At 37.0% G+C, this 23,760-nt stretch overlaps 1 protein-coding gene across 1 annotated transcript in view; it reads right to left on the bottom strand.

Moving 5' to 3' along the window:
• LOC128227047 (protein AF-10-like) overlaps window positions 1-22,273 on the bottom strand; it is a 32,224-nt gene extending 9,951 nt beyond the window's left edge. Inside the window, exons 1-11 of the mRNA XM_052937235.1 lie at window positions 22,085-22,273; window positions 14,303-14,382; window positions 13,515-13,569; window positions 12,105-12,214; window positions 11,376-11,482; window positions 6,224-6,317; window positions 5,212-5,304; window positions 3,711-3,981; window positions 2,876-3,075; window positions 2,130-2,248; window positions 1,128-1,319 (exon numbers count right to left, since the gene is read on the bottom strand). Coding sequence (XP_052793195.1) covers window positions 1,128-1,319; window positions 2,130-2,248; window positions 2,876-3,075; window positions 3,711-3,981; window positions 5,212-5,304; window positions 6,224-6,317; window positions 11,376-11,482; window positions 12,105-12,214; window positions 13,515-13,569; window positions 14,303-14,382; window positions 22,085-22,193 — 1,430 coding nt within the window. The 5' untranslated portion in view covers window positions 22,194-22,273. The remainder of the gene's footprint in view (window positions 1-1,127; window positions 1,320-2,129; window positions 2,249-2,875; window positions 3,076-3,710; window positions 3,982-5,211; window positions 5,305-6,223; window positions 6,318-11,375; window positions 11,483-12,104; window positions 12,215-13,514; window positions 13,570-14,302; window positions 14,383-22,084) is intronic.
• Window positions 22,274-23,760: the final 1,487 nt, after the last annotated feature.

Below are 23,760 nucleotides of genomic sequence, written 5' to 3' on the forward strand. Positions count from 1 at the left end.
CTAAATATGGTCACATAAACCACTGGAATCTGACTAACATAAAATGCCTACCATAAAATTTAATTAATAAGTGCAAAATCCTTTACATGCTGAAACACAAAGACAGTGATATTTTGTCACAATATTACGGTAAAATACCCATATGGCAGAAACACTACTGTTTTGGTACCGTTAGTGGCTGGAATGGACACCATGGCAGGCTGAATTCAAGCCAACTGGGATCGACTGTATACGAAGAGGCAACCCAAACTAAGCTTAACAAATAAACTGTTTTTCTTATTTTAAGTAACAGTGACCTTGACGCAAGGGGCCCCAAACACAATCCAATGAAAGGTCTCCATTAACTCATCATATATACCAAGTTTGGTCACAATATGTCCACACACACTTGTTAAGTTATTCAGCACCATAGGTGAGTTTGAGGCTGCCCACCCTCCAAAAAAAATCCTCATACATCAGTCATTCTAAGAACAAGGTTTCACATAATAAAAAGCTTGTTAGTAAACATGGCAATCAATGTAGCAAACAAATTAGTCATGATTGTCACATTAATAAACATCTGTTGTCAAAATAAACTCACTGGTAAAATGTTCAAATTCTGAATTTAGCAGGGCTGAGACAATATTTTAAGGCATAAAGTAATGTAAGGGTTCAGGTGTGTTCATGTAATAGTCTGATTTTGATCACTGAAATTGTTTAATGCAAATGAGAAAATTCAGAAAACATGATAATACACGTACATGTACACCAAATAATTTATCTGACATGATTCTTTACATGATTGCATCGCTACGAATTTAACTTATGAGAGCGTACCTTTTCTTTGCTCAGTTTATGACTGTGTGTCGGGAACAATGGTTTTGAGCAAATCAATGCTAGAAACTAAATCAGTGTAGAATCACTTTAATCCCTTTAACTCCTACGCAGTGATTTCCCCTTCAAAAGTCTTGTATTTTTACTTTGCTAAGGGAAGTAACTGCTGTCTGGTGTTTATAATTAATTTAAGTTCTGCACTAGAATCAGACCAATGCTGACAGATTAACAATCCCCATGTCACTTTATCGAATGAAACTAAGGTGTTCAATACACTTTAAAGAGCAGACAAATTAATATTATCAAATTCTCACCCTATCATTGCCGTGTTTGGCCCACCACCAAGAGCTGCTGCAGCTGGTACAGACTCAGATTTCTTCCTGCTACGTTTGTTAACTGTGGGCGATATATCCTCCCCGTCTTCACTAAGAGAGGTTTTCCTGCCCGCGGGCCGCTGTCTTCCCGCCTTCCCTCGCCGGACCACACGACGGTCCTTATCCAGGGACCTGAATTACAATGATGACACTCAAATATTCTGAACATCTAAATCTTTAATCTGTGAGGCTGGTTGAGAAGAATCTAAATTAAATGGTTCCATGTTCAATCCCTGCTTGGCGCTTCATTGATCAATATTATCCTATAATGCTTGCTAAGATGAACGTTTTCTTCAAATTACATTCTGACTTGGATGACAACAATTGACAATGCTGTTGTTCAAAGACTAAATTCAATCGTTATGTTTTAGCATTGTAGTTAAATGTTTGTTTTTTTATGAGTGTAGAAATTATCATTGGATATTTTAGAATTTCAATTCATCTGTGATTAAAAACGTTCGGTCTGTGGATTTTTCTAACAATTCAAAGACCAAATGTTTTCATATGCTGCTGAACCACAATATGACGACATTCAATCCCTAATTACTCAGCTTCCCTCCCATGAATTCTTAGGCCTAAAAAAAATACATTTGGATCGGGTAACCTGAGCCTACCTACGGAATAGGCGCCGACCCTACCATCTTTTATAGTCAGTTTGAAAAAAAAAATGATTTTTTTATTTTTTTTAACTGCTTTTCAATGTGTAGTTTAAAACCTTAAAAGCTTATACAGAAGATAACTTTAACACCATTCCGCTATGATGAAAATGACATTCTTATATAAACCTAATAAAAAAATAAAATTAAAAAAAAGTCTATTTACCCTACCTATTTTGAAAAAGGATATTACCCTAACCAAACATTTTTTTTTTAGGCCTAACTGACTTTATATACTTTTGGTTTTCATTTACATCTAAAACGGCAGTCAAAACTCTTAGCGTACCCAGTCCTGGTTTTTCTAAGTCCTCGTGTCTGTGCCGGGTCAGTATCCGTGGTCAGTGTGTTGGCCTGAGTGTGGACCATGCTGGAGATCATCCCATCCAGAGATGTGGGGAATGTAGCCTGAAGCACAAATGATGGAATGAAGTTTTCACTATAATTGTCCTACACTTAATCGAGAAGATTTATACCCAGAAAGCAGAGAAGTAAAATTTCAAACGCCATGCTTCAATTTTGGCTTGTTTGGGTGTAGCTAATGTTCCTTGCATACTACTTTGTTAAAATAGAAATAATTATACAACAAATATTGGCTTAACCCTAACAAGCCAAAATTCAAGCTAATATAATTTTTCTGCTTCTGGGGACTAAATCTCCCGGTTGAAGAGTATTCAAGAGTAGGTAAATGAGTTATTGGAAAGGACAATTGATCAATGAGGTCAATCAAAGTATCAGAAAATTGTCCTGAAAATAAATTGGATGGATTGGATTTTTTATAACCCTTCTTGACAAACACCAGAAAAAAGCAGTCAATGAAACACTTTCAGGGGTTTTACAAACAATTGAGATCTGTTCTATTGGGAGTAATCTTTTATGAATCAATGAAAGCATTGATGCAAAAATCAGCTGTTTCCGAGACAGAATTAAAAGAAAAGTCAAAACTGTCAATTGTTCAGAGCGCTCATTTAGACGTCATCCAATAATACTTTCATACAAGTTTAGACACATTCTATATGGGTTCTTAGTTCTTACTTGTGTTGTGACAGGAGGCGTAGGTTGACCATCCAATAGCGGAGAAAACAACTTCCCGGTCTCCTGAGGAGCTGTCTTCACATCATTGGTTGCCTTGGTGTCACTGGTTGCCATGGAGACCGGAACTGTTGTTATTCCTGATGACACTGTTGTCACCGTGACAGATGAGGTAGTTGTGGAAATGGTGGAAGTTTCAGTTTCTGTAAAATTGAAGTTAGTTGTAATTGTACTCCAAGAATGGTATTCCAAAATTGATGTTATCTTTAAAAGGAAAACTATCAAACTTCAGCTAAGGCTTAATTTCATCACCTTGAATCACATTTTTAAATATGAATAACTTCACTATGCGCAGGGCCTTTTCACCAGATGGAAAAAGCGCTTTTTTCAGTTCTAGGAAAAAAATCTTAAGAGTACTTTTATCAATAAAGCAGTAAATGTATCACGCAGAAATATCATGAGATTCTCAATATAAAAATATAACAACTGATAAACATATCTACGCGATTTACCACCGTGGCATGTCTAAGGATTAGAATTATATTGAATATATATACCCAGGAATCGTACCATTGCACAATTTAAGTCAAGTGGCACCTTTGATATGACCAGTGGCGCCCACACATCATTGTAAAATGAGAAAACCGTTAAAATAATTAAAAATAACCATATCTATCCTTTTGTTAAAATTACAATTTTTGCATTAATCACATGAAAGAACTTTAATTTCAACATTTGTTTACCAAAAAGGTGGAAATCAGCTGAAAAGTGGAAGACTGTCATCTCTGATGCCTAATGGCATATACCCACCAATTGGGAGCACAATCTACACACTCACCCATTTTCTTTGATTCTGGCTCAGACTTTGTATTATTGTTTGATGATCCCATGGATTTCCTCTCAGCAGCACTTGTAGCCCTTCTCCCCACACTACCAGCACTCTCTGGGCCTTTCCCCTCTCCTGTGGTTTTACCCCCGCCCCCAGGGATTCTAGCCCCACCCCCTACATCTCTTAATCGCCCCTCTCCGGCTGCTATCTGGCCTGAGAGTTGTCGGGCTGCCAGTGATTCCCTGTTTTTCTGTTCAGCTGAGAAGTTCACTTTGGGTTCCTGTTAAAATGAAAGAAATGGCAATAAAGATCCTGTTTAAATGAAAGAAATGCCATCATTAAAATTTGGGCTCCTGTTTAAAGTTCTCGATCGAAAATTGTCAAGAGTACTCGAGTACCAATGTCCCTACTCGTTGCGATCGCTCGTGGTCCGAGCGAAAAACCTTGAGGGAACCAATGTTTTGAACGACCCAAGTTTCAATTTTCCAGACTGTTATAAAATATCTTTCAGTGTATTTTAAGTTTGAAGTCGTTAAACCGACTGTTTACAACGACACAGATCATATGTTGCGTTGTGAAAATCGCTCATAACTGAATAAATACTTATGTTTATTTTAACAAAAAGCACATTTTCTGAACAAGCAACATTTATATATGACAGTACATATTATGGCCATAGTCAGATTTAAGTTTCGTAAAATCAAGGATGGATGATTGGCACATCTTGTCTGTCTCCCGAAACTGTTCAAACTCATAATTATCATGCTGTTTTCCACACCTTATGAAATTTCCTTTCAACTGTCATCCAAACTGTTACAACTTGGGAAAATTTTAACACCTAGCAGTTGTTTATTCATTTTGGAACATGCATTTGGGAAAAAGTGTGAAATTATGACCTCGAGGGAGCCATAAGGTTTTGAGCATGATTTGTGTATTTGGGACCGGATATTGTGCTCGACTCCTTGACTTATTTTGGTTTTGATGCAACGTAAGTATATTTTACATGAAAATAGAAGGAAAAATATTCGGGACCAATGTCCGACTTGGAGGGATTGTGGTTCTCGAATGACCGCCTGTTTGAATGACCGCAGTTTTACTGTATTGTTGTTCATATAATTACTTACATTACTGGACTTCTCCGGTGTAGAGTCCGTGGGTGGCATGGTCAGAATGTATTTAACAGTGTTCATATAATCACTTACATTACTGGACTTCTCTGGTGTAGAGTCCGGGGTGGCATGGTCAGAATGTATTTAACAGTGTTCATGTAATCACTTACATTACTGGACTTCTCTGGTGTAGAGTCCGGGGTGGCATGGTCAGAATGTATTTAACAGTGTTCATATGGTCACTTACATTACTGGACTTCTCCGGTGTAGAGTCAGGGGTGGCATGGTCAGAATGTATTTAACAGTGTTCATATGGTCACTTACATTACTGGACTTCTCCGGTGTAGAGTCCGGGGTGGCATGGTCAGAATGTATTTAACAGTGTTCATATGGTCACTTACATTACTGGACTTCTCCGGTGTAGAGTCAGGGGTGGCGTGGTCGGATGGTATAGGCTTGAATGCTGGGATTGTCTTGATGTTCGCATCCTTCTTCTGAAACAAGGTCTACTTACATTGTTTTACAACAGTTAATAATTTACAACCTATGAATTAACTTAACTTACATTTGTAAAATATGACATTTGGATGTTGCTTGGCATCAAAGTTTTTTATAAGCCCTGCTATATAAAATTAAGAATTTTAACAAGCCCGGAAAACATCCTACCAGTGCAGGGCTTGTGCTAATTTCGACCACTGCCTTACTCAGCCTTGTCACTTTCCAATTCCTGTTTTATTGTTTTATTTTTTTTCTCAAATATATAAAATTAAGAATTTTAACAAGCCCGGAAAACATCCTACCAGTGCAGGGCTTGTGCTAATTTCGACCACTGCCTTACTCAGCCTTGTCACTTTCCAATTCCTGTTTTATTGTTTTATTTTTTTTCTCAAATATCTAGCCCCCCCCCCCTCCTAATCAATGGAAGAATTGGTGTAATCCTAAAAGAACACACACTTTTATATTTTCTGTCATTTTTTAACACATTCTTGTTTGAAGCAAAATTGGAATTTCCAATTTTAGTCAAAATATTTTAAGGCATTTAAAAAGGCCAAAGCTAATTCCCAAAATGGTTAAGAGTAAAACACCGCATAGGTGGTCAAAGTATGAAAGTAGATGTATTATAAAGACACAAATTACATTCCACTAACTTTATCTCTTCATGAAATGTGGAAAATCAAACTACCTATATATTGCATTATGCTTTTAAGAGACAAGTTTTCCTGTCCATTGAAATATTTTATTGAAAGTTCATAGAAAATCCCTATGAAGTAGGAACATGGTGATCCTAACAATAATTTATAATCATTCTTTTAATATTGGATGCTAAATTTACATTTACAATCAAGTTTCCTTGTTTTACATCTCATTTTGTATTTTTTACTGATTCATGTATTCAATAGATTGCTAACTCACCAGTTTCTTGTAGTGATGGCAGCAGTATCCACAGTATTTAACATTGTTGCCATAGGCACCAGACTCCTCACACAATAAACCATGGGCCTGCGCACTGCAAATAATTCAAACCTGATTTTTAGCATTTCAATTAATCAGTCCTAAATTATAATATACAATTGAATCTTATGTAGGGGTTTTAGCTAAAGAGTTATGAAGGAGTGCGGCACCCTGTCCTTTTATGGTAACACCCTACTGCCCTCATGGAGATCAATATGGGTATCTTACTGCCCTCACGGAGATCAATATGGGTATCTTACTGCCCTCACGGAGATCAATATGGGTATCTTACTGCCCTCATGGAGATCAATATGGGTATCTTACTGCCCTCATGGAGATCAATATGGGTATCTTACTGCCCTCATGGAGATCAATATGTGCACCCTACTGGCCTCATGGAGATCAATATGTGCACCCTACTGGCCTCATGGAGATCAATATGGGTATCTTACTGCCATCATGGAGCCCAATATGGGTATCTTACTGCCCTCATGGAGAACAATATGGGTATCTTACTGCCCTCATGGAGATCAATATGGGTATCTTACTGCCCTCATGGAGATCAATATGGGTATCTTACTGGCCTCATGGAGATCAATATGTGCACCCTACTGGCCTCATGGAGAACAATATGGGTATCCTTCTGCCCTCATGGAGATCAATATGTGCACCCTACTGGCCTCATGGAGAACAATATGGGTATCTTACTGCCCTCATGGAGATCAATATGGGTATCTTACTGCCCTCACGGAGATCAATATGGGTATCTTACTGCCCTCATGGAGATCAATATGGGTATCTTACTGCCCTCATGGAGATCAATATGGGTATCTTACTGCCCTCATGGAGATCAATATGGGTATCTTACTGGCCTCATGGAGACCAATATGGGTATCTTACTGCCCTCATGGAGACCAATATGGGTATCTTACTGCCCTCATGGAGATCAATATGGGTATCTTACTGCCCTCATGGAGATCAATATGGGTATCTTACTGCCCTCATGGAGAACAATATGGGTATCCTTCTGCCCTCATGGAGATCAATATGTGCACCCTACTGGCCTCATGGAGAACAATATGGGTATCCTTCTGCCCTCATGGAGATCAATATGGGTATCTTACTGCCCTCATGGAGACCAATATGGGTATCTTACTGCCCTCATGGAGATCAATATGGGTATCTTACTGCCCTCATGGAGATCAATATGTGCACCCTACTGGCCTCATGGAGACCAATATGGGTATCTTACTGCCCTCATGGAGATCAATATGGGTATCTTACTGCCCTCATGGAGATCAATATGGGTATCTTACTGCCCTCATGGAGATCAATATGTGCACCCTACTGGCCTCATGGAGACCAATATGGGTATCTTACTGCCCTCATGGAGATCAATATGGGTATCTTACTGCCCTCATGGAGATCAATATGGGTATCTTACTGCCCTCATGGAGATCAATATGTGCACCCTACTGGCCTCATGGAGACCAATATGGGTATCTTACTGCCCTCACGGAGATCAATATGTACACCCTACTGCCCTCACGGAGATCAATATGTGCACCCTACTGGCCTCATGGAGACCAATATGGGTATCTTACTGCCCTCATGGAGATCAATATGTACACCCTACTGCCCTCACGGAGATCAATATGGGTATCTTACTGCCCTCATGGAGATCAATATGTGTATCTTACTGCCCTCATGGAGATCAATATGGGTATCTTACTGGCCTCATGGAGACCAATATGGGTATCTTACTGCCCTCATGGAGATCAATATGGGTATCTTACTGGCCTCATGGAGATCAATATGGGTATCTTACTGGCCTCATGGAGACCAATATGGGTATCTTACTGCCCTCATGGAGATCAATATGGGTATCTTACTGCCCTCATGGAGATCAATATGGGTATCTTACTGGCCTCATGGAGACCAATATGGGTATCTTACTGCCCTCATGGAGACCAATATGGGTATCTTACTGCCCTCATGGAGATCAATATGTGTATCTTACTGCCCTCACGGAGATCAATATGGGTATCTTACTGGCCTCATGGAGACCAATATGGGTATCTTACTGCCCTCATGGAGATCAATATGGGTATCTTACTGCCCTCATGGAGACCAATATGGGTATCCTACTGCCCTCATGGAGATCAATATGTGCACCCTACTGGCCTCATGGAGAACAATATGGGTATCTTACTGCCCTCATGGAGACCAATATGGGTATCTTACTGGCCTCATGGAGATCAATATGGGTATCTTACTGCCCTCATGGAGATCAATATGTGCACCCTACTGGCCTCATGGAGAAAAATATGTGCACCCTTCTGCCTTTATAGAATTAAATGTTTAAGACTTAAATATTTCTTTTGTGTTCATTAAAGCTTCAAAAATTATTTCAAATAAAGGGCAGAGTGCACCGCTCTGTCTCGCACTAATAAGGCAAATTATCTAAAAAAATAAATATTTTTTGAGAACATGGATTTTGAACCAAACCTATATCAGGGTATATCACTATTGTCGAAAATATTAAACATAAAATGATCAAATTCTAACATGTTCACTCAAAAAATGCATATTTTTAGGAAATTACAGAAACAAATCCACAATATTGCAAAAATGTGTATGACAGGAGGCAAAAAAAGGGACGGTGGGGTAAGTTAGAACAATCAATTTTTTTACCCCTAAAAGCGACACTCTGCAAAGCTGGTATTGATTTTAAAGGGAGAGCAAAAAACGCGGACGAAACAGCAAAGTTAATTAACACACAACGAAGAAATGAGCCGAAGTGCCCAGGGGTGTAAAAATGGGCCCCGAAGCCGGTAAAACAAACCTGTTACTCCAGCACCTTCACCTGGCAAATTTCCCACATCAACAAAAATAAAATCTGTTATTTTTGTCATGTTTTAATCTTGACATCCGTTTAAAACCCGGACTGTTGGTATGGTTTATTTTGGTTTCCGCGCGTCGGGCTACAAAACAGCATAAGCTGGATACGTGACGTCATTAGTCACATGTCCCTCTGGGATGTTTTCAAGTACTAGGATTGGGTTTGCCAGTGTTCGGAATACAATAACATTAACTCGATACATGACCTCATTAGTCGCATTCCCCTCTGGGGATGTTTTGAAGTTAAATATTTGCGAAGCAATGTAGGGTGAAAATAGAATTCATTTTTTTCCAGACACCAAAAAGCGTAGTAAGTTTTCAATATGAGCATGTCTGGCCTTCTGTTAGTCCTATTACCATTTACGCAACAGTCCTCAGTCCTTTTTGTATATGCGTGTTACCCGGGTGTAAACAAAATGAAATAAGCTTGCGGTGATGTCACTGCTAAATATAATTCATTATTTTGATGAATTTTACATGTACCTTTGGTGAAATTTTGTACGCTTTAAACGTCACAAAGTGTCCAGATATTTCATTTGGTTGTTAAGACAGAATAAGTTAGCTGCAGGTGAAATATCTAGAACCACAGAAAATGAAGTTAGATGTTTAATTTTCGGAGGATCAGAGTGATTCAGTGGCTGAAAGTGCATAATTGGTAGAGAAAAAAATTACATATACTATTAGGAGGGAATTGCTAGCAAATGGCAAGGCACGTGGTCTGGAATATTATAATATTATCCTGAATCTGAATTTGACAGTAAATTGGTTTAGTTAGCCCTCACTGGTGGGGGGATTGGGGTAGTACTCAGATTCAGTACCTTATTCAAGTACATTTATGTTAAGGTTCCCTGTTACAAAATAAACATGTACCAGAAGATTAGAAATTGTGGTTAAACAAGAGGCCCAAAAGGGCCTATGCTCTACTGGCATGGCTTTTGTGGTCATATCAATCCAGAGCATGTATGTATGGGTAAAAGGCAACAGACATATAGTTTATGTTTTGTGTTTGGGTTACCTGAAAACGTAGCACGTTCAACATCTGAGCCCAGAAAGTATTGTAAGCAGATTAGTTGCATGAACTATTTTAATATGTGCCAAGTAAAAGTCATCTGACAAAAAAAAAAATGCTTTCAAAACTGTACTCATAGTAAAATTTTCTGTAGTTTTAAAAGTTAAAAAAAGTTGGTCAAAAGGTCAAAGTCAAGGGCATCCTAGGACAACATTGATCAATTTGAACAAACATTCACAATCAATTGTGCTGAGATGGATGCACGAACACACAAAAAGATTTTCAAACCTTTCCAGATTTATGTTTACCAAACCTGTGAACCCTGGGTGTGGCCAGTAATGACACCAGGTGCATAACTTAAACATTCACAATCAATTTTGTTAAGATGAATGCGCAAACTACAGGACTTAAAGCTAAAAAATGGCCTTTGGGCTTTCAACAAGAACAAGGCAGAGTAATTCACAAAATCAACTGCAGAAGCAAAAAGCAAATTGTCTCTCAAAATCCTAGACTTGCAAATTGTCTCCCTTAACTCTAGACTTGAATTTACATATACATGTAAACATGGCTAAAAATAGAATTCGCTCATGCAGACCTGGCTAAAAATAGAAAGCATTTCTTTAACTTTCATGGCCCATAATATAGGCATTCATGGGCGGATCTTGCTGGTTTTCGAAAGGAACCAAGCTCTAATGGATATCTAGATACTGTACAAGTTTCATCGAGATATAATCAAAACTGAAGACTGTATCGTGTTCACAACCAATTGTTTACACAATAGCTTTTTTTTATACTATCAAGGGCCATAATCTAGGCATGCATGGGCGGATCTGGCTGGTTTTCGAAAGGAACCGAGCTCTAATGGATATCTAGATACTGTACAAGTTTCATCGAGATACAATCAAAACTGAAGACTGTATCGTGTTCACAAGCAATTGTTTACAGACGCACGACCGCACGGATGCACATACTACGTACACATTACCATCGCATAAGCTCTTCTGGCCAGTAGAGCTAAAAAGGCTTAAATTCATCCCACAAGGGGCGTTGCCCCCTTGACCCATACTGGGGGAGGACACCCGGACCCCCCCCCCCCCCGTCTACTTTTGGGATATTGCCTGCTACTTTAATTAATTTCTACACCCCTGAGTGCCTTCAGGGATGAGAGCCCAGAACTATTGACTTTCATATGTATGCATTTACCAGGTGACATGGAAGTTCTGTTTACACCCATTCCTGTTACACTGCATACATCCACCACTTGTCGCCTTGGAAACCTCTTTCCCATTCTCCTCACAAATGTAACACATCTATAAAACAATGAATGTATAAATTCTTTACAGATCATGGTTGAGTTTTATCTTGTTTTTCTTCTATACATTTACTGCAATATCTGAACTGCAACAAGTAGGTGGAGCTAAACTGTTCAATAACCAGCATGCAGGTAAATTACACTTTTTGCTTAGGCCTAAAAGAAAATTGGTTCAGGATACCCGACCCTACCTACGGAATAGGCGCCGACCCTACCGTTTTTATAATCAGTTTGAAAAAAAATATGAAAAACTTTCTTTTTCTTTTTTTTTTTGGTTTTTAAATATGGCGTTCAAAACCTTAAATGCTTTTACAGGAGATAACTTCAACATCATTCTCAAATGATGAAAATGACATTCTTATATAAAGCCTAATAAAAAAAAATGAAAATAAAAGCCTACCTACCCTACCTATTTTTGAAAAGGATGTAACCCTTACCAAACAATTTTTTTTTTTAGGCCTTAGACTTTGATAGTGAACTATGTGCAATGTTTATTACCTATAAAAACATGCAGAGTTTTAGTAAGACTTATTGTCAAACCATAACAAAAAGATTTTCAAAATATTAGGAATTTTAGAAAATACAGAAACAAATTTGCCATCAGCAATACCATTACTTACCCGGTTAAACCGATCAGGCGGAACATTCTTCAGCATGATTGGTTCCATTGTCTGTACATTGGCAAACCAGGCTTCAGGGATGAACAGAGCACACACAACATGGCACCAGCCTGAAACATCACAGTACATCTATAAGTAATATATATGTTAATCTCACTCAGGGATCAAGCTAGATTTGGAATACAGGATGGATTGTCCACAAGACTCCGAAGAAATTTCTTTCAAGTATTTTTTGTTTTTTATAGTTTACAACTAAAAACTACTCTCTCAGACCCACATACTAAAGGGGGAAGTTGGACAATTGATGGAGACTAATCCAATTCTTCTAGCTTGATCCCTTAATCTTCAAAGAAAGTTTTTCATTGAAGTAAACCTATTCCAGTAAAACATATAACCAACAGGGTGAAAGCAATTATTTTCATAGTATATGGGTGGGTGTCTTTTTCGCTAATTTGGGATAATTTGATTCTGTGGAGGGGCTGCATAATATAGTAATACCTTCCCTTCAAGGGGTATATGTTGAAAAGGAATAGCCTTTACTACAACAAGTGCTTCTATCAAAGCGAGGTATTCAATTGTTTATAATAGTTACTGTCAATGCCTCTGATATCAAAGTCTCAAGAACAACTGCGTTTGTTTTTGGAGTCTTAAATATTTGTAAAAGCCCCTTTCTCTCAGTCTGTTCTGGGCCAATATTCAATATTGATCCTTATCCTTAGACATGCCTCAGTGACTCCATTCAGCCTATTGGTCAGCCAAATATACAGACCAATCAAAATACTTAATTTCTAATCTTAAGTTTATGTTCAATCTAAGTTGCTTATATAAATAGAAAATGGCCCCTACATATGTGTTAATAATTACAAATAAAGAGATTTGATGCTTGTTGAATAAGGTCAAGTTACTTGAAACATAACTACCTGACAGCTAAAACTGTCAACAAAATTTCAACCAAAACAATTATTAATATTTCAAATGTTGACAAATTTCTTTTCAGTTTTGACAAATGGTGTCTGAGTAATAGTTTTGTTTACATGGTCATAAAAACCTCTTAAGAGTGCCTGTCTTCCATGGTGTAATTGTTATAGTCGTTTTATTGCAGATCAAGAGTATAAATTGGATGTTCAAATCTTGCTGCAATCTAAATATATTCTTCAATTTTTTATTTTCTAAATTTCCCTTTTTATCATTTTATTGACTAATGTTTTTTCATGTTTTAACTATAATATCACCAGTTCATCATGGTTTTGATTTTTTAAATGTTCAGAATTTTTTCATATCTGATTGCACCAAAACAGCAGCTAATGGGTCTTAAAAGATTTTGTGCATTCCCCACGATCATGTAGCATGGTAAGTTGATCATATGAAGCACACAACGTCTGTTAAGAATAAATTCAAAATAACTTTTACCTCCACTGTCTGTCCTTTTCAATGCCCCATCTTTCAAAGGACACAATTCACATCTCTGCAACCAACATAAAAACATGCAATAACATTGAAAATAAAATAGAAATATAAATCTGATCTTTTATTTTCAACTTTGAGGTGATTTTACAAACAACAGACATTGCGAACACCATCGGTCCAATGGTCCTGAACAGTAAATTTTAACTTGGTCCAACTAAGTTTGTAATGGGGCCGGTCCATCCGTCTGTCTAATACCTTGCATGTTATACAATATAAACGTCAAGTTTTATCTACACAAAGGACTAGGCGAATGTAAATATATTACTATGTTTCATATATATCGAGCGAATTTCCAAAATGCTCAAATGATAGACCATTGTCATTAACATTGGAATGTTTTAAGGAGAGTTCCAAATTTTCTTAACAAAAATCTTTTCCTTTGGAACATGTTGTTTGATTCCAAAATTGGTACCAGTACGGTCTGAAAAATACACATTGCCAACAAATCGACCAATCAAAATTTTCATTACAATTAAGTGCGAGTGTAAAAATATGGGCTTGTTAAAATTTTGACTGTTTCTGAACTTTCGCAATGTCTGTTAACATTAATGCATGTGCCTATTCAAACAACAAATAAAAGATATGGTGAAACAATTTTAGTTGGTATTTATTATTGGTTACAGGATATTTACTTTGACTAGTTTTCACCAAAATGGTGTACGAGATGATGTACTTTGACAATTCATTGCATACTTTGAGATAGGATATAAATGAACAAATTAAGCCCATACCACTCTGGCAGCTCTTTCCTGTGATTCACACTTCCTGCAAAACCATGGACCAGTCGGAACATGGATGATGCCATAACACGCTGAAAAATAAAAATAAATGATATTTTTGTCCTCAAATAGTTTTCATCAGATCCTTATTTTGTACTGGATATTTTAATACTTAACATGTGACATTGTAAAGAACTTGCTAACAAGGCTAACCTTTCTGTAGATGTACGAGGGATCACACAGTTGTAATCAAAACATGCAACTCTGTAATTAGTCTTAGCCAATGATCAACCCTGTGACCCACATTGATCTTACAGGGATCACACAGTTGTAATCAAAACATGCAACTCTGTAATTAGTCTTAGCCAATGATCAACCCTGTGACCCACATTGATCTTACAGGGATCACACAGTTGTAATCAAAACATGCAACTCTGTAATTAGTCTTAGCCAATGATCAACCCTGTGACCCTCATTGATCTTACAGGGATCACACAGTTGTAATCAAAACATGCAACTCTGTAATTAGTCTTAGCCAATGATCAACCCTGTGACCCACATTGATCTTACACCTGGCATCACTTGGAAATTGCTCATTAGTGTGTAACATTATCGATGCGGACGAGTTCTAAGACTATTTGGACATCAAGAACATAAAGAAATCCAATCACTGTTGTACAGGCATAAAGTAAACGAAGGATAAAGTTGCCTTATGCAGGTACAAAACCACAGCCCAAAATAGTACAATCCTCATTAAACTTCCACTTTTTGTTACACTTGACAGATTTTCAGCCTGCTGGCACAAAATGCAAGTTAATGCCATATGTTTTCCTCAGTGTTTAGACCATCTCACCCTCCACAGGCCATGAGTGGACCAAAGAATTACCATCACCGCGTTACTCTGAGGTGTTAACTTCCAGGAAACCGATGAACCTTCAGTATCTTATTGTGTTTATTTTATTTGAATTCTTTTCTCTCATTGTAATGTTTCAATATTTTTCAGACTCACATGCACACAATACGACTGGTTATAAATCCTATAAAGGCACACAAAGTCAAGTCAAGAAATTTATTAAGTAATCAAAGGCCACCGGCCCAAAATATGTGACATACATAAAAAAAAATTGAAAAAAATTATTCAAGTTGTGTCAAGAAAAGAAATTCAAGCATTTATATTAAACATGATTGTTTCCCTTTAATTGTAAATTTCTAAAAGATGATATACATAAAGACAACTTACTTGGGGTCTAATAATTTGTTGTTTTCACAAGGTTATAAAAGTCATTTAAATCTAATCCAGCAAGATACCAATTAAACAAATATTTTCTTCTTATATAATCATACTTTCTACAGACAAAACATGCATGATAATCACAATCTAAGACAGATATATGTTAGTTATCATAACAAAAAGTACATATATGATCATCTTTAGGTATGTTTAGATGCCTACCAGTTTCTATTCTCAATTTATGGTTTGAACATCGAAATTTTGAAAGTGCTATCTTGTGTTTAAATGTAATAGCTACTGATAGGTATTTTTCAACATTCAACAGTGTTTTATGTTTTTGTAATGAGAACAGTCACTAGAATTGTTTACAAATTCAAAACAGTTTGGGTTATAACAATCAATAATTCTGTGTTTAAAGATGGTTAGAAAAAAGTCCAACATCTTAAGTTGTCCAAATATATCCAAGTCAACATATAAACAGTAAAAGCGTCCTCTTCTTTGAAAAGTTTCAATTGCTTCAAAAATGATGTAGGGTTTGCACTGTTTACCAATTTTAATCTATTCTTTCATTGATAATCATATTCTGACATTCATCAGCATTACCTACAAAAAAACTGCGGAAAACAAGCAACTGTGTGGATAGACAGGAAAACAAGTTAGTACTAGGTGAAAGTGCACAATTTACTTATAAAACCCTCAGAGTTACCGAGGAAAGTGTAAGTGGTTGGGTTATAAAGACTGACTGGACCAGACCAATTCCAGACCAAGGGAAATCTCTGTAGTGTGAAGTGCAGTTATAAATTGAATGCAATTTGTTAACAGTACATTGTGAAACATAGTAAAGTAATATGCGCCAAATGTGTATTTGCTTTGTGTTTGACTTGTACATTTATTAGAGCTATATTTTATTTACCTTTCTCAGTATGGGTTTCTTTTGAGTGAGTATATTGTTCACACCGTGTCTATCCAAACATTATCAAGAATTTGTAACTTGTATGTTATGTATACAGTGTTTGAAATTAAGCTCAGGGTTCTCAAAATGTTTGAGTTGAACCGACCAAATTGAATTTGTAACAGGCTTTCTAGGGGGGCCCGGGGGCATGCCCCCCCCCCCCCCGACATTTTTTAAAACAAGAATGCAATTTCCTGCATTCTGAGCCATTAAGGGTACTGTTTTTCTAGGAGTTCTGAAGTGAAAAAATAAATTTAAAAAAACACTTATAATTCGGACATACATACATATTTTGCGAATCCTATAAGTTCATTCATATTTGCAGTGAATTCAAACATTTCGGCCGTTATTTGAAGTTTCTCACACGACGATTATTGACTATAATTTTTCCGATAATCTTACAATCTAGACGCAAACGCGGTAAACACGGTAGATGGTTAACTAGCCTAGAGAAAAATGGGATCATACAGTATTCGACTCAGCTATTTAAATACCAGGGCTCTCGCGAGAGGGCAACTTGGGAGAAGTGGTCGCCTAAAATTCCCAGACTTCGCCCATTTGTACAGTACACTCAACGAGTTAGACCCACTTTCCTTCCTCACTCCGAGGGATAAAGTCGATGATTGCGGACTTCCTCCGAGGGTAAAACTGTTGCCCTCGCTAAAATCCCTCCGAGTTCCTCCGAGTGGCTGGTTTTCCGCCTAGTTTAACATGAACGATAGCGTTGAAAATCGTCCGATTTTATGACCCCTCGGCGGAACTCCGTGTCTAATCAGATAAGCAAGAAATCACTCTTGTTTAGAAGTTATTTTTTATGCTTATGTACATTATTAATCGTACAAGATTCTTACCAGCGTTTAATTTGTTTTGTGTCCGAAAACGCCAATTGAATATTGTCTTGACTTGTTTATAGTAAACATTGAATCATTGATAAATTGCCACTTATTGTAACCATGACCTCTGACGTCACGCGCGTGATCAATACATTATATAGAATATACTTTTTATTATTGGTGGTTAAAAATAGCTATGACGTATTACAGATTTTTTCCACAGAAAACGAGGCAAGGCTTCAACCATGCGCTGTGAACTTTGAACGCGTGTTTGACCTCCTGATTTTCCGAAAATGTGTAATAAGTAACCTAGCCTTTTTCAGGTGAAATGTGTTTATCAATGTATTCAGTCATTAGTAAAATATACATTTATAAGATGCATGTGCAAATAGTGAAATACGACAGCATTCTTGTGGTAAGCTAACTTCATGTAAAACGGGCAGAGGAAAAAGAATAATCAAAATTTACTGAAGCCGTCATTATCGATGGAAATTTTTAATAAAAAAATAACTTTAGCGTAGATTCTTATCAAATGTCTGCAGAGTTTCGCAGAGGTTACCCCTCCGAGGAACGCCGCGTCCGTCATTCTTCGGCCGACCGATCACCCTCTGAGGGCCTTAAATTCCAACTCCGAGGAACGCGGACAGACGATAAATTCATTGCGTTGGCCGCGATAGCGAAAATCCGCGGAGGAAAACGGAAAGTGGGTCTAACTCGTTGAGTTCACTGTATCATCAAAGCGACATTGACTTCGCCGAAAATTTTAGCACATTGTAAATCTGTCAATCAGCGAGTATTTGGCCAATGTCCCATTAGTCAAAACATCACAATAAGCCTTTCATACAAATTGGTAATCTCCTAATCCGATAATTGGGCCGTGTCATCCAATTACCAAAACATCGCCAGTAGGCGGAGCTATTGAAAGTTAACCAATCAGAATGTACATTCAGAAGACCCTGATCAAATGATATAAGTTCGTTAAAATGATATAGAATTGGAGACATAATTATGAAATATCGTGTCAAGCATTAATTTAAGTTAAAAATGAAATTAATATATGTATTGAACAAACAATGCAAGACATTTAAACATTGTTGCTTTTGAAGCAGACGGCCATAGCCATCTTGGGCCATCGGCAAGTAGGCGCTAAGAAAATCAATAACATGACGTATCCATCGGCAAGTAGGCGCTAAGAAAATCAATAACATGACGTATCACCAAATATTTGATTGGTTTTAGTGAAATGTTCATGATGAAAAAAGATTTGTAAACACAAAAAAATATTATTTTTTTTGCTTTATGTAGAGTTTACAGTGCTCCAGCTAGCCCGTTTTTCAATGGCGCAGCGCCCGTGCCCCTTTTCTTACCGCCCTGCCCCTTTTTTGAGTAGTGCCCTTTTCACAAATGCTCTATGAGCGCCAATTATCCCGTTAGTGCCCTTTTTACCATTGAAATCATTATTAAAGATCGGCAGCCGCTGTCATAATTGAGACAAATTACGTAATATTTATGATAATAGTGTTCCCGCTAGGTGTCACCATGCTGCCCCATTGCCGACTGCTTAAAATATGCCGTACGGCCCTTTCATCTTCCCATGTGCCTTGTCCAAGTCATATGACAGCTAATTGTGTATTTGTGTAGTGAGCAGACGACCTGTGTTTTCATAACCGGTCATCTTTTAATCCGATAATTAGGAAAAGCCAAATAGGGAACATCGGCAGGAGGCGGAGCTATTGAATACCAGCCAATCAGAATATACATTGAGAACTCGTTTATTCAATGATGAAAGTTCGTAAAATGCGATAGAAAATGCAAGGGGATGGTGAAAAATGTTGTCAAGCACAATTAAATATTTTTAAATAATTGTTTATTGTATTGTACAGACGAGACTCGCCATTTTAAACAGTGTTGATTTGAAGCAGACGGTCACTACCGATTTATAAACACAGGAAAAGTGGCGCTAACACAATCAAATACATCACTTATTCAGTAAATGTTTTGAAAGTTTATTTGTAAAATACTGATGATGAAAATTTCTTTGTAACCCACAAAAATATGTTGATGCTCTATGAAGTGTTTACCTATCATGTCCACGATCTTGTCAAAATTCGCCGAAACCGTCATTTTGTCAGACCGAATTTCGGAGTTATTTTATTAATGTTCTATGTTTTATAAGTGACTTTTTAAGAAAGGGCAGTGATTTTTATTGTCATTTTATTTTAAAACATCAGCATATTAAACATTATTTTACCAAAGACAATTAAATAACAGCCAGGCTGAATGTAACATTCGTACGCAATCCTGAACGTACCAAATTAAGATTCGTCCCTTACATATTTGTTTTTTTGTGTATTTATTTATTTGATTGCTTCAAATGTTTAACTGTCTTTGTTTTTTCTTCATTTTACATGATTTTTAGGAGAAATATGTGACATTGCACTTAAGAAGACTCCAGTCAAGTACAATCACACTATACCACAGACAATAAGACAAATTTTAATTTTGATATTAAAACACACCCTTCTAAATTTTGAGAAAAAGCCCCATTTTTTTCAAGTCTGAAAATCATGAAAAATGATTTAAATTGAGTATGAAAACAAAACAATTTCTAGGGTGAGACCTCCCCCCCCCCCAAAAAAAAAAAAAAAAAAAAAAACACCTTGTGACAGGGGTGGACCGACTCCCACAACCACCCTCAATCGCCCCTACACGACTCATCTAGCTTGCCCTTTTCAAAACTCCACCCTGCCCTTTTCAAATCCTGGCTGGAGCACTGGTTTACTTATGTACAGTAATTTTCTCCTGTCACAGTTATGATGTCAAAAAAAATCGGCGAGATCGCCATTTTGTCAGAACAATTTTCCGAGTTAATTTTTCAACTTCCCATTATGTATCGGTAAATTTTTCACCAAAGACACTGATTTAAATGTCATTTGGTCAGCATATATAAAATTATTTAGCCAGAGACAAGTAAATAACAGCACAGCTGAATGTGACATTCGTACCCTATCCCGAACGTACCCTATCCCGACCGTACCAAAACAAGATTCGTCCCCCTACTTTATTGACAGTTCATTTATGAGGTCATTATGATTATTTCAAATCCTTAGATGTATTTTTTTGGTTCATTTTAGATGCTATTTGGAGATAAACTATGTGACATTGACAATTACACTTTTGCTGAGCCAAAAATGATACATTATTTTATGAACATTTTATATAGTTATAGCAATCAATTTGAATGTGAATATAAACTGAGGTGTGTGGTATGGCATAGTTTTTGTATCAGGTGTTATAAAAAGTATCTCTTCTCCCTAAAGTCTCCCCACTTCTCCCTAAATTGACTGAAGGGAGAAGTCACTTCTCCCAAAATTTTCAGCCTAGTGAGAGCCCTGAATACAATACATTGCCACGCGACTTTAATCTCAAGTTTAACTTACCGGTATTAAAACATGTATTGAAATGTGTCGTACATGTCGGCTGCATATCAAACGGAAAAATGTGGTGTGTTCGTGCTCTGACGTCAGAAAGTGTATCTGCAGCCGACATACACGACACATTGCAATACATGTGTTAATTAGTTATCCTTTCACAGGTGTTTGTGATGGGATGGGGCTTGCATTAGGCGAAATAAATAACAACTGATTATTGCGGATTTATTATTGTAACGGTTAATGAAATGTGTCTTAAAACCTGCCATTTAGCCTGTATATACGCAAAGCCTAATCATTACTACATTAGTAAAAAGTAAGTTTTATTTCGGACAAGGAAAAAAACTCGGCGAACAATATCCGAAATAATTGCATTATACAGTCAGCAAAATGTGTCTCCTGTGATCTACCAAGTGTTTGGACCGATTACACCCATCTGCAGTCACGGCCAATTAGAAGATATCGAGTGTTCATCGTAACGAAACATCTATTTTTAGCAGATGGTCACGTAAATCTGATGGTTGTAATTTTGCCACTTTTATTGGGGTGTCTATTGTTCTTTTTTTGACATCGACAATGTCTTCTTCTAACAGGTAACCGTAACAGCGCATGCGCGAATTACGGAGAATTCTTACCAATACGAATCTGAAGACTCTTACATACGCCGACGTAAGAATAGATAATCAGAATTAAAATAGGTCAGAAAAGAATGTGACCTTATGGTTTCTACAACAATTCTAACCAGCCGATTTCTGGTTTTAAGTGGTCAAATAGGCCGGCGGCCGGTTCATTTTGAGAACCCTGAAACTTTTTTAAGGATCCTATCAACATGTGCCGCTTTTCTGGAAATAGTTCGGTCTGGCAAAATTCCGATGACTTTGTAACTGATACGGAGGTTTCCGTTGGCCCGGTCCAGCCTTGTCAATATAAACAGCCGCGTCCATATAAACAGCCGCTTCTGAGTCTTTGAGGATTAATGTGTCCATATCCAACTTGTTGTTTTGCTAGCCAAGAATGACAGATCCCAGCACTAAGTATATTGAGCGAAAAGATAACAGGCACCTGCTAGATAGTTCAAAATTGGCAAACTTTGTTGACGGATCAATCTAAATTTGTGTTTCATAAAACACTTAAAAATAATAAGAGAAATGTATAATTTACTAAAAATAATTTATGTTTAACTTTTGTATTTTTATTTAACAATGCAGTGTTAAATATTGTGAATTTACAGTTGAAGAATATATTTTACATTGGTATGAATCAGTCGGCCTGTGGCGTTCAAAACATGTCAACATTGTGGTAGCAAACAGAAAATACTCAAAAACTCATGCTTAAATTAATTTTTACCCTGGTGCACTGCAACGTTACAACCATTTCCATCGCAATAGACGAGAGGATTTTCATTCCAGCCCCTCTCGTCAGAACAAACACAACAGCCTCCAACCATTTCTTTCATTTTCTACTTTCTTAAGAGCAATATTCGGCTCAAATACGCAGAAAATCTGAACGTGAACGCTGAGATAATTTGTCTTGTTATGCCGCCATTTTGATTTTTAGCGCATGCGCATTAAAACCGACACCGCAATACTATTTTTTAGGTCTAATACAACTAATTGTTATATCAGCCTTCATATGTACCCATCAAAGTTTCTCTAGCGTTTTATCCACTGCTCCCATGACAGACAGACAGACAAGACAGACCTAATGAATGTGATGGATGATGAATCGACATCAAAGTATAGGATTTTAAGCTCAAACCTTTTGAGTTTTGTCTTAGACATAAGCGCCTTCTGGTTGATCTCTGGAAATGACACAGACGACAATATATATATCCTCCCTTGAGCCCCAATGATTCGATAAGACACTAATAAAACAACACAGATCGGGCCTAAAATCACGAATAAACGTAGTCATTCTTCATTTATTTACAGTAGAATGACTTAGATAAGTAGATATAATACATGTTTCCCCACACAGGATATCCGGTCATTTCAATCACGTGCCCCGGCCATGGGTAAAGATAAACCGCCTGAGTGTAGGAGATTCCTTAGTGCCGACCGTTGTCCCAAATACGTCTTTTGTATGATACATTATGTTCCGTTTTATAAAAGTATCCACTAAGAAAACTCATTGAATTACGAAAAAGTATCAACCCCCACACACCTCCCATATAAATGTCATATCCATGGAGACGGGATGTAACTACCAAAGATACCTTTGTTATTTTTGAAAGGTTAGTAATCTTTACCTTCATGTATGTCAGGTGATGTCGCGTCTTTAGCTGAACGTTACAATAACCCATAGTATTAGTTAGATGACATGAGCGGAATGGGCGGAGTACATGTAAACGTAGAGAACTAGCCCGTTTTAACCATTAAGATATTACTTCAGGGCATTTAATTGACTTAGAATACAGCCTCATTGACTGACACATTGTCGATGCAAAATCTGAGGTAGGTTGTGTGTATCGGATGAGTGCTAGGAGGCGGACCTTTGAACAACCACGAATGCTGAACTTCTTAATAATTAAGCCTATTACTTAATAACTGCCTATCTCACATTTCATTGGCTGAAAATCTATGTTATATCCTTAATAGATTTACAAATTTTCGTTCGGATACATTAGCATTATCATCCTCGGATTTTTTAAAAAAATGCACCAAGCACGTGCCCTCATTGTCTAATACTACTTTCGGAAGGATAATATTTTATGTAATTGAAAATGTATTTCGTATATTCGTCCCAAAGGACAATAAAGATTCAAGATATTTCAATATTTATTTACATAACATCAATATACATTATAGTATTTACAGTTGAATCAATAAACATTTTATGCAAATTAAACACTAGAAATGAATATTCTATATACAAATATAATTATATATATCAATTTCAATCACTTGTAACTGTAACAAGTATTAAACATTGATTTATTTGCTGTCATGTATCTATATATACATTTACATATATTGTTATGTAAAATCAGATACTTCATGTCTGAATATGAGGTAATATGTATT

The sequence above is a fragment of the Mya arenaria genome, chromosome 1, assembly GCF_026914265.1.
Source record: "Mya arenaria isolate MELC-2E11 chromosome 1, ASM2691426v1".
Taxonomy (NCBI): domain Eukaryota; kingdom Metazoa; phylum Mollusca; class Bivalvia; order Myida; family Myidae; genus Mya; species Mya arenaria.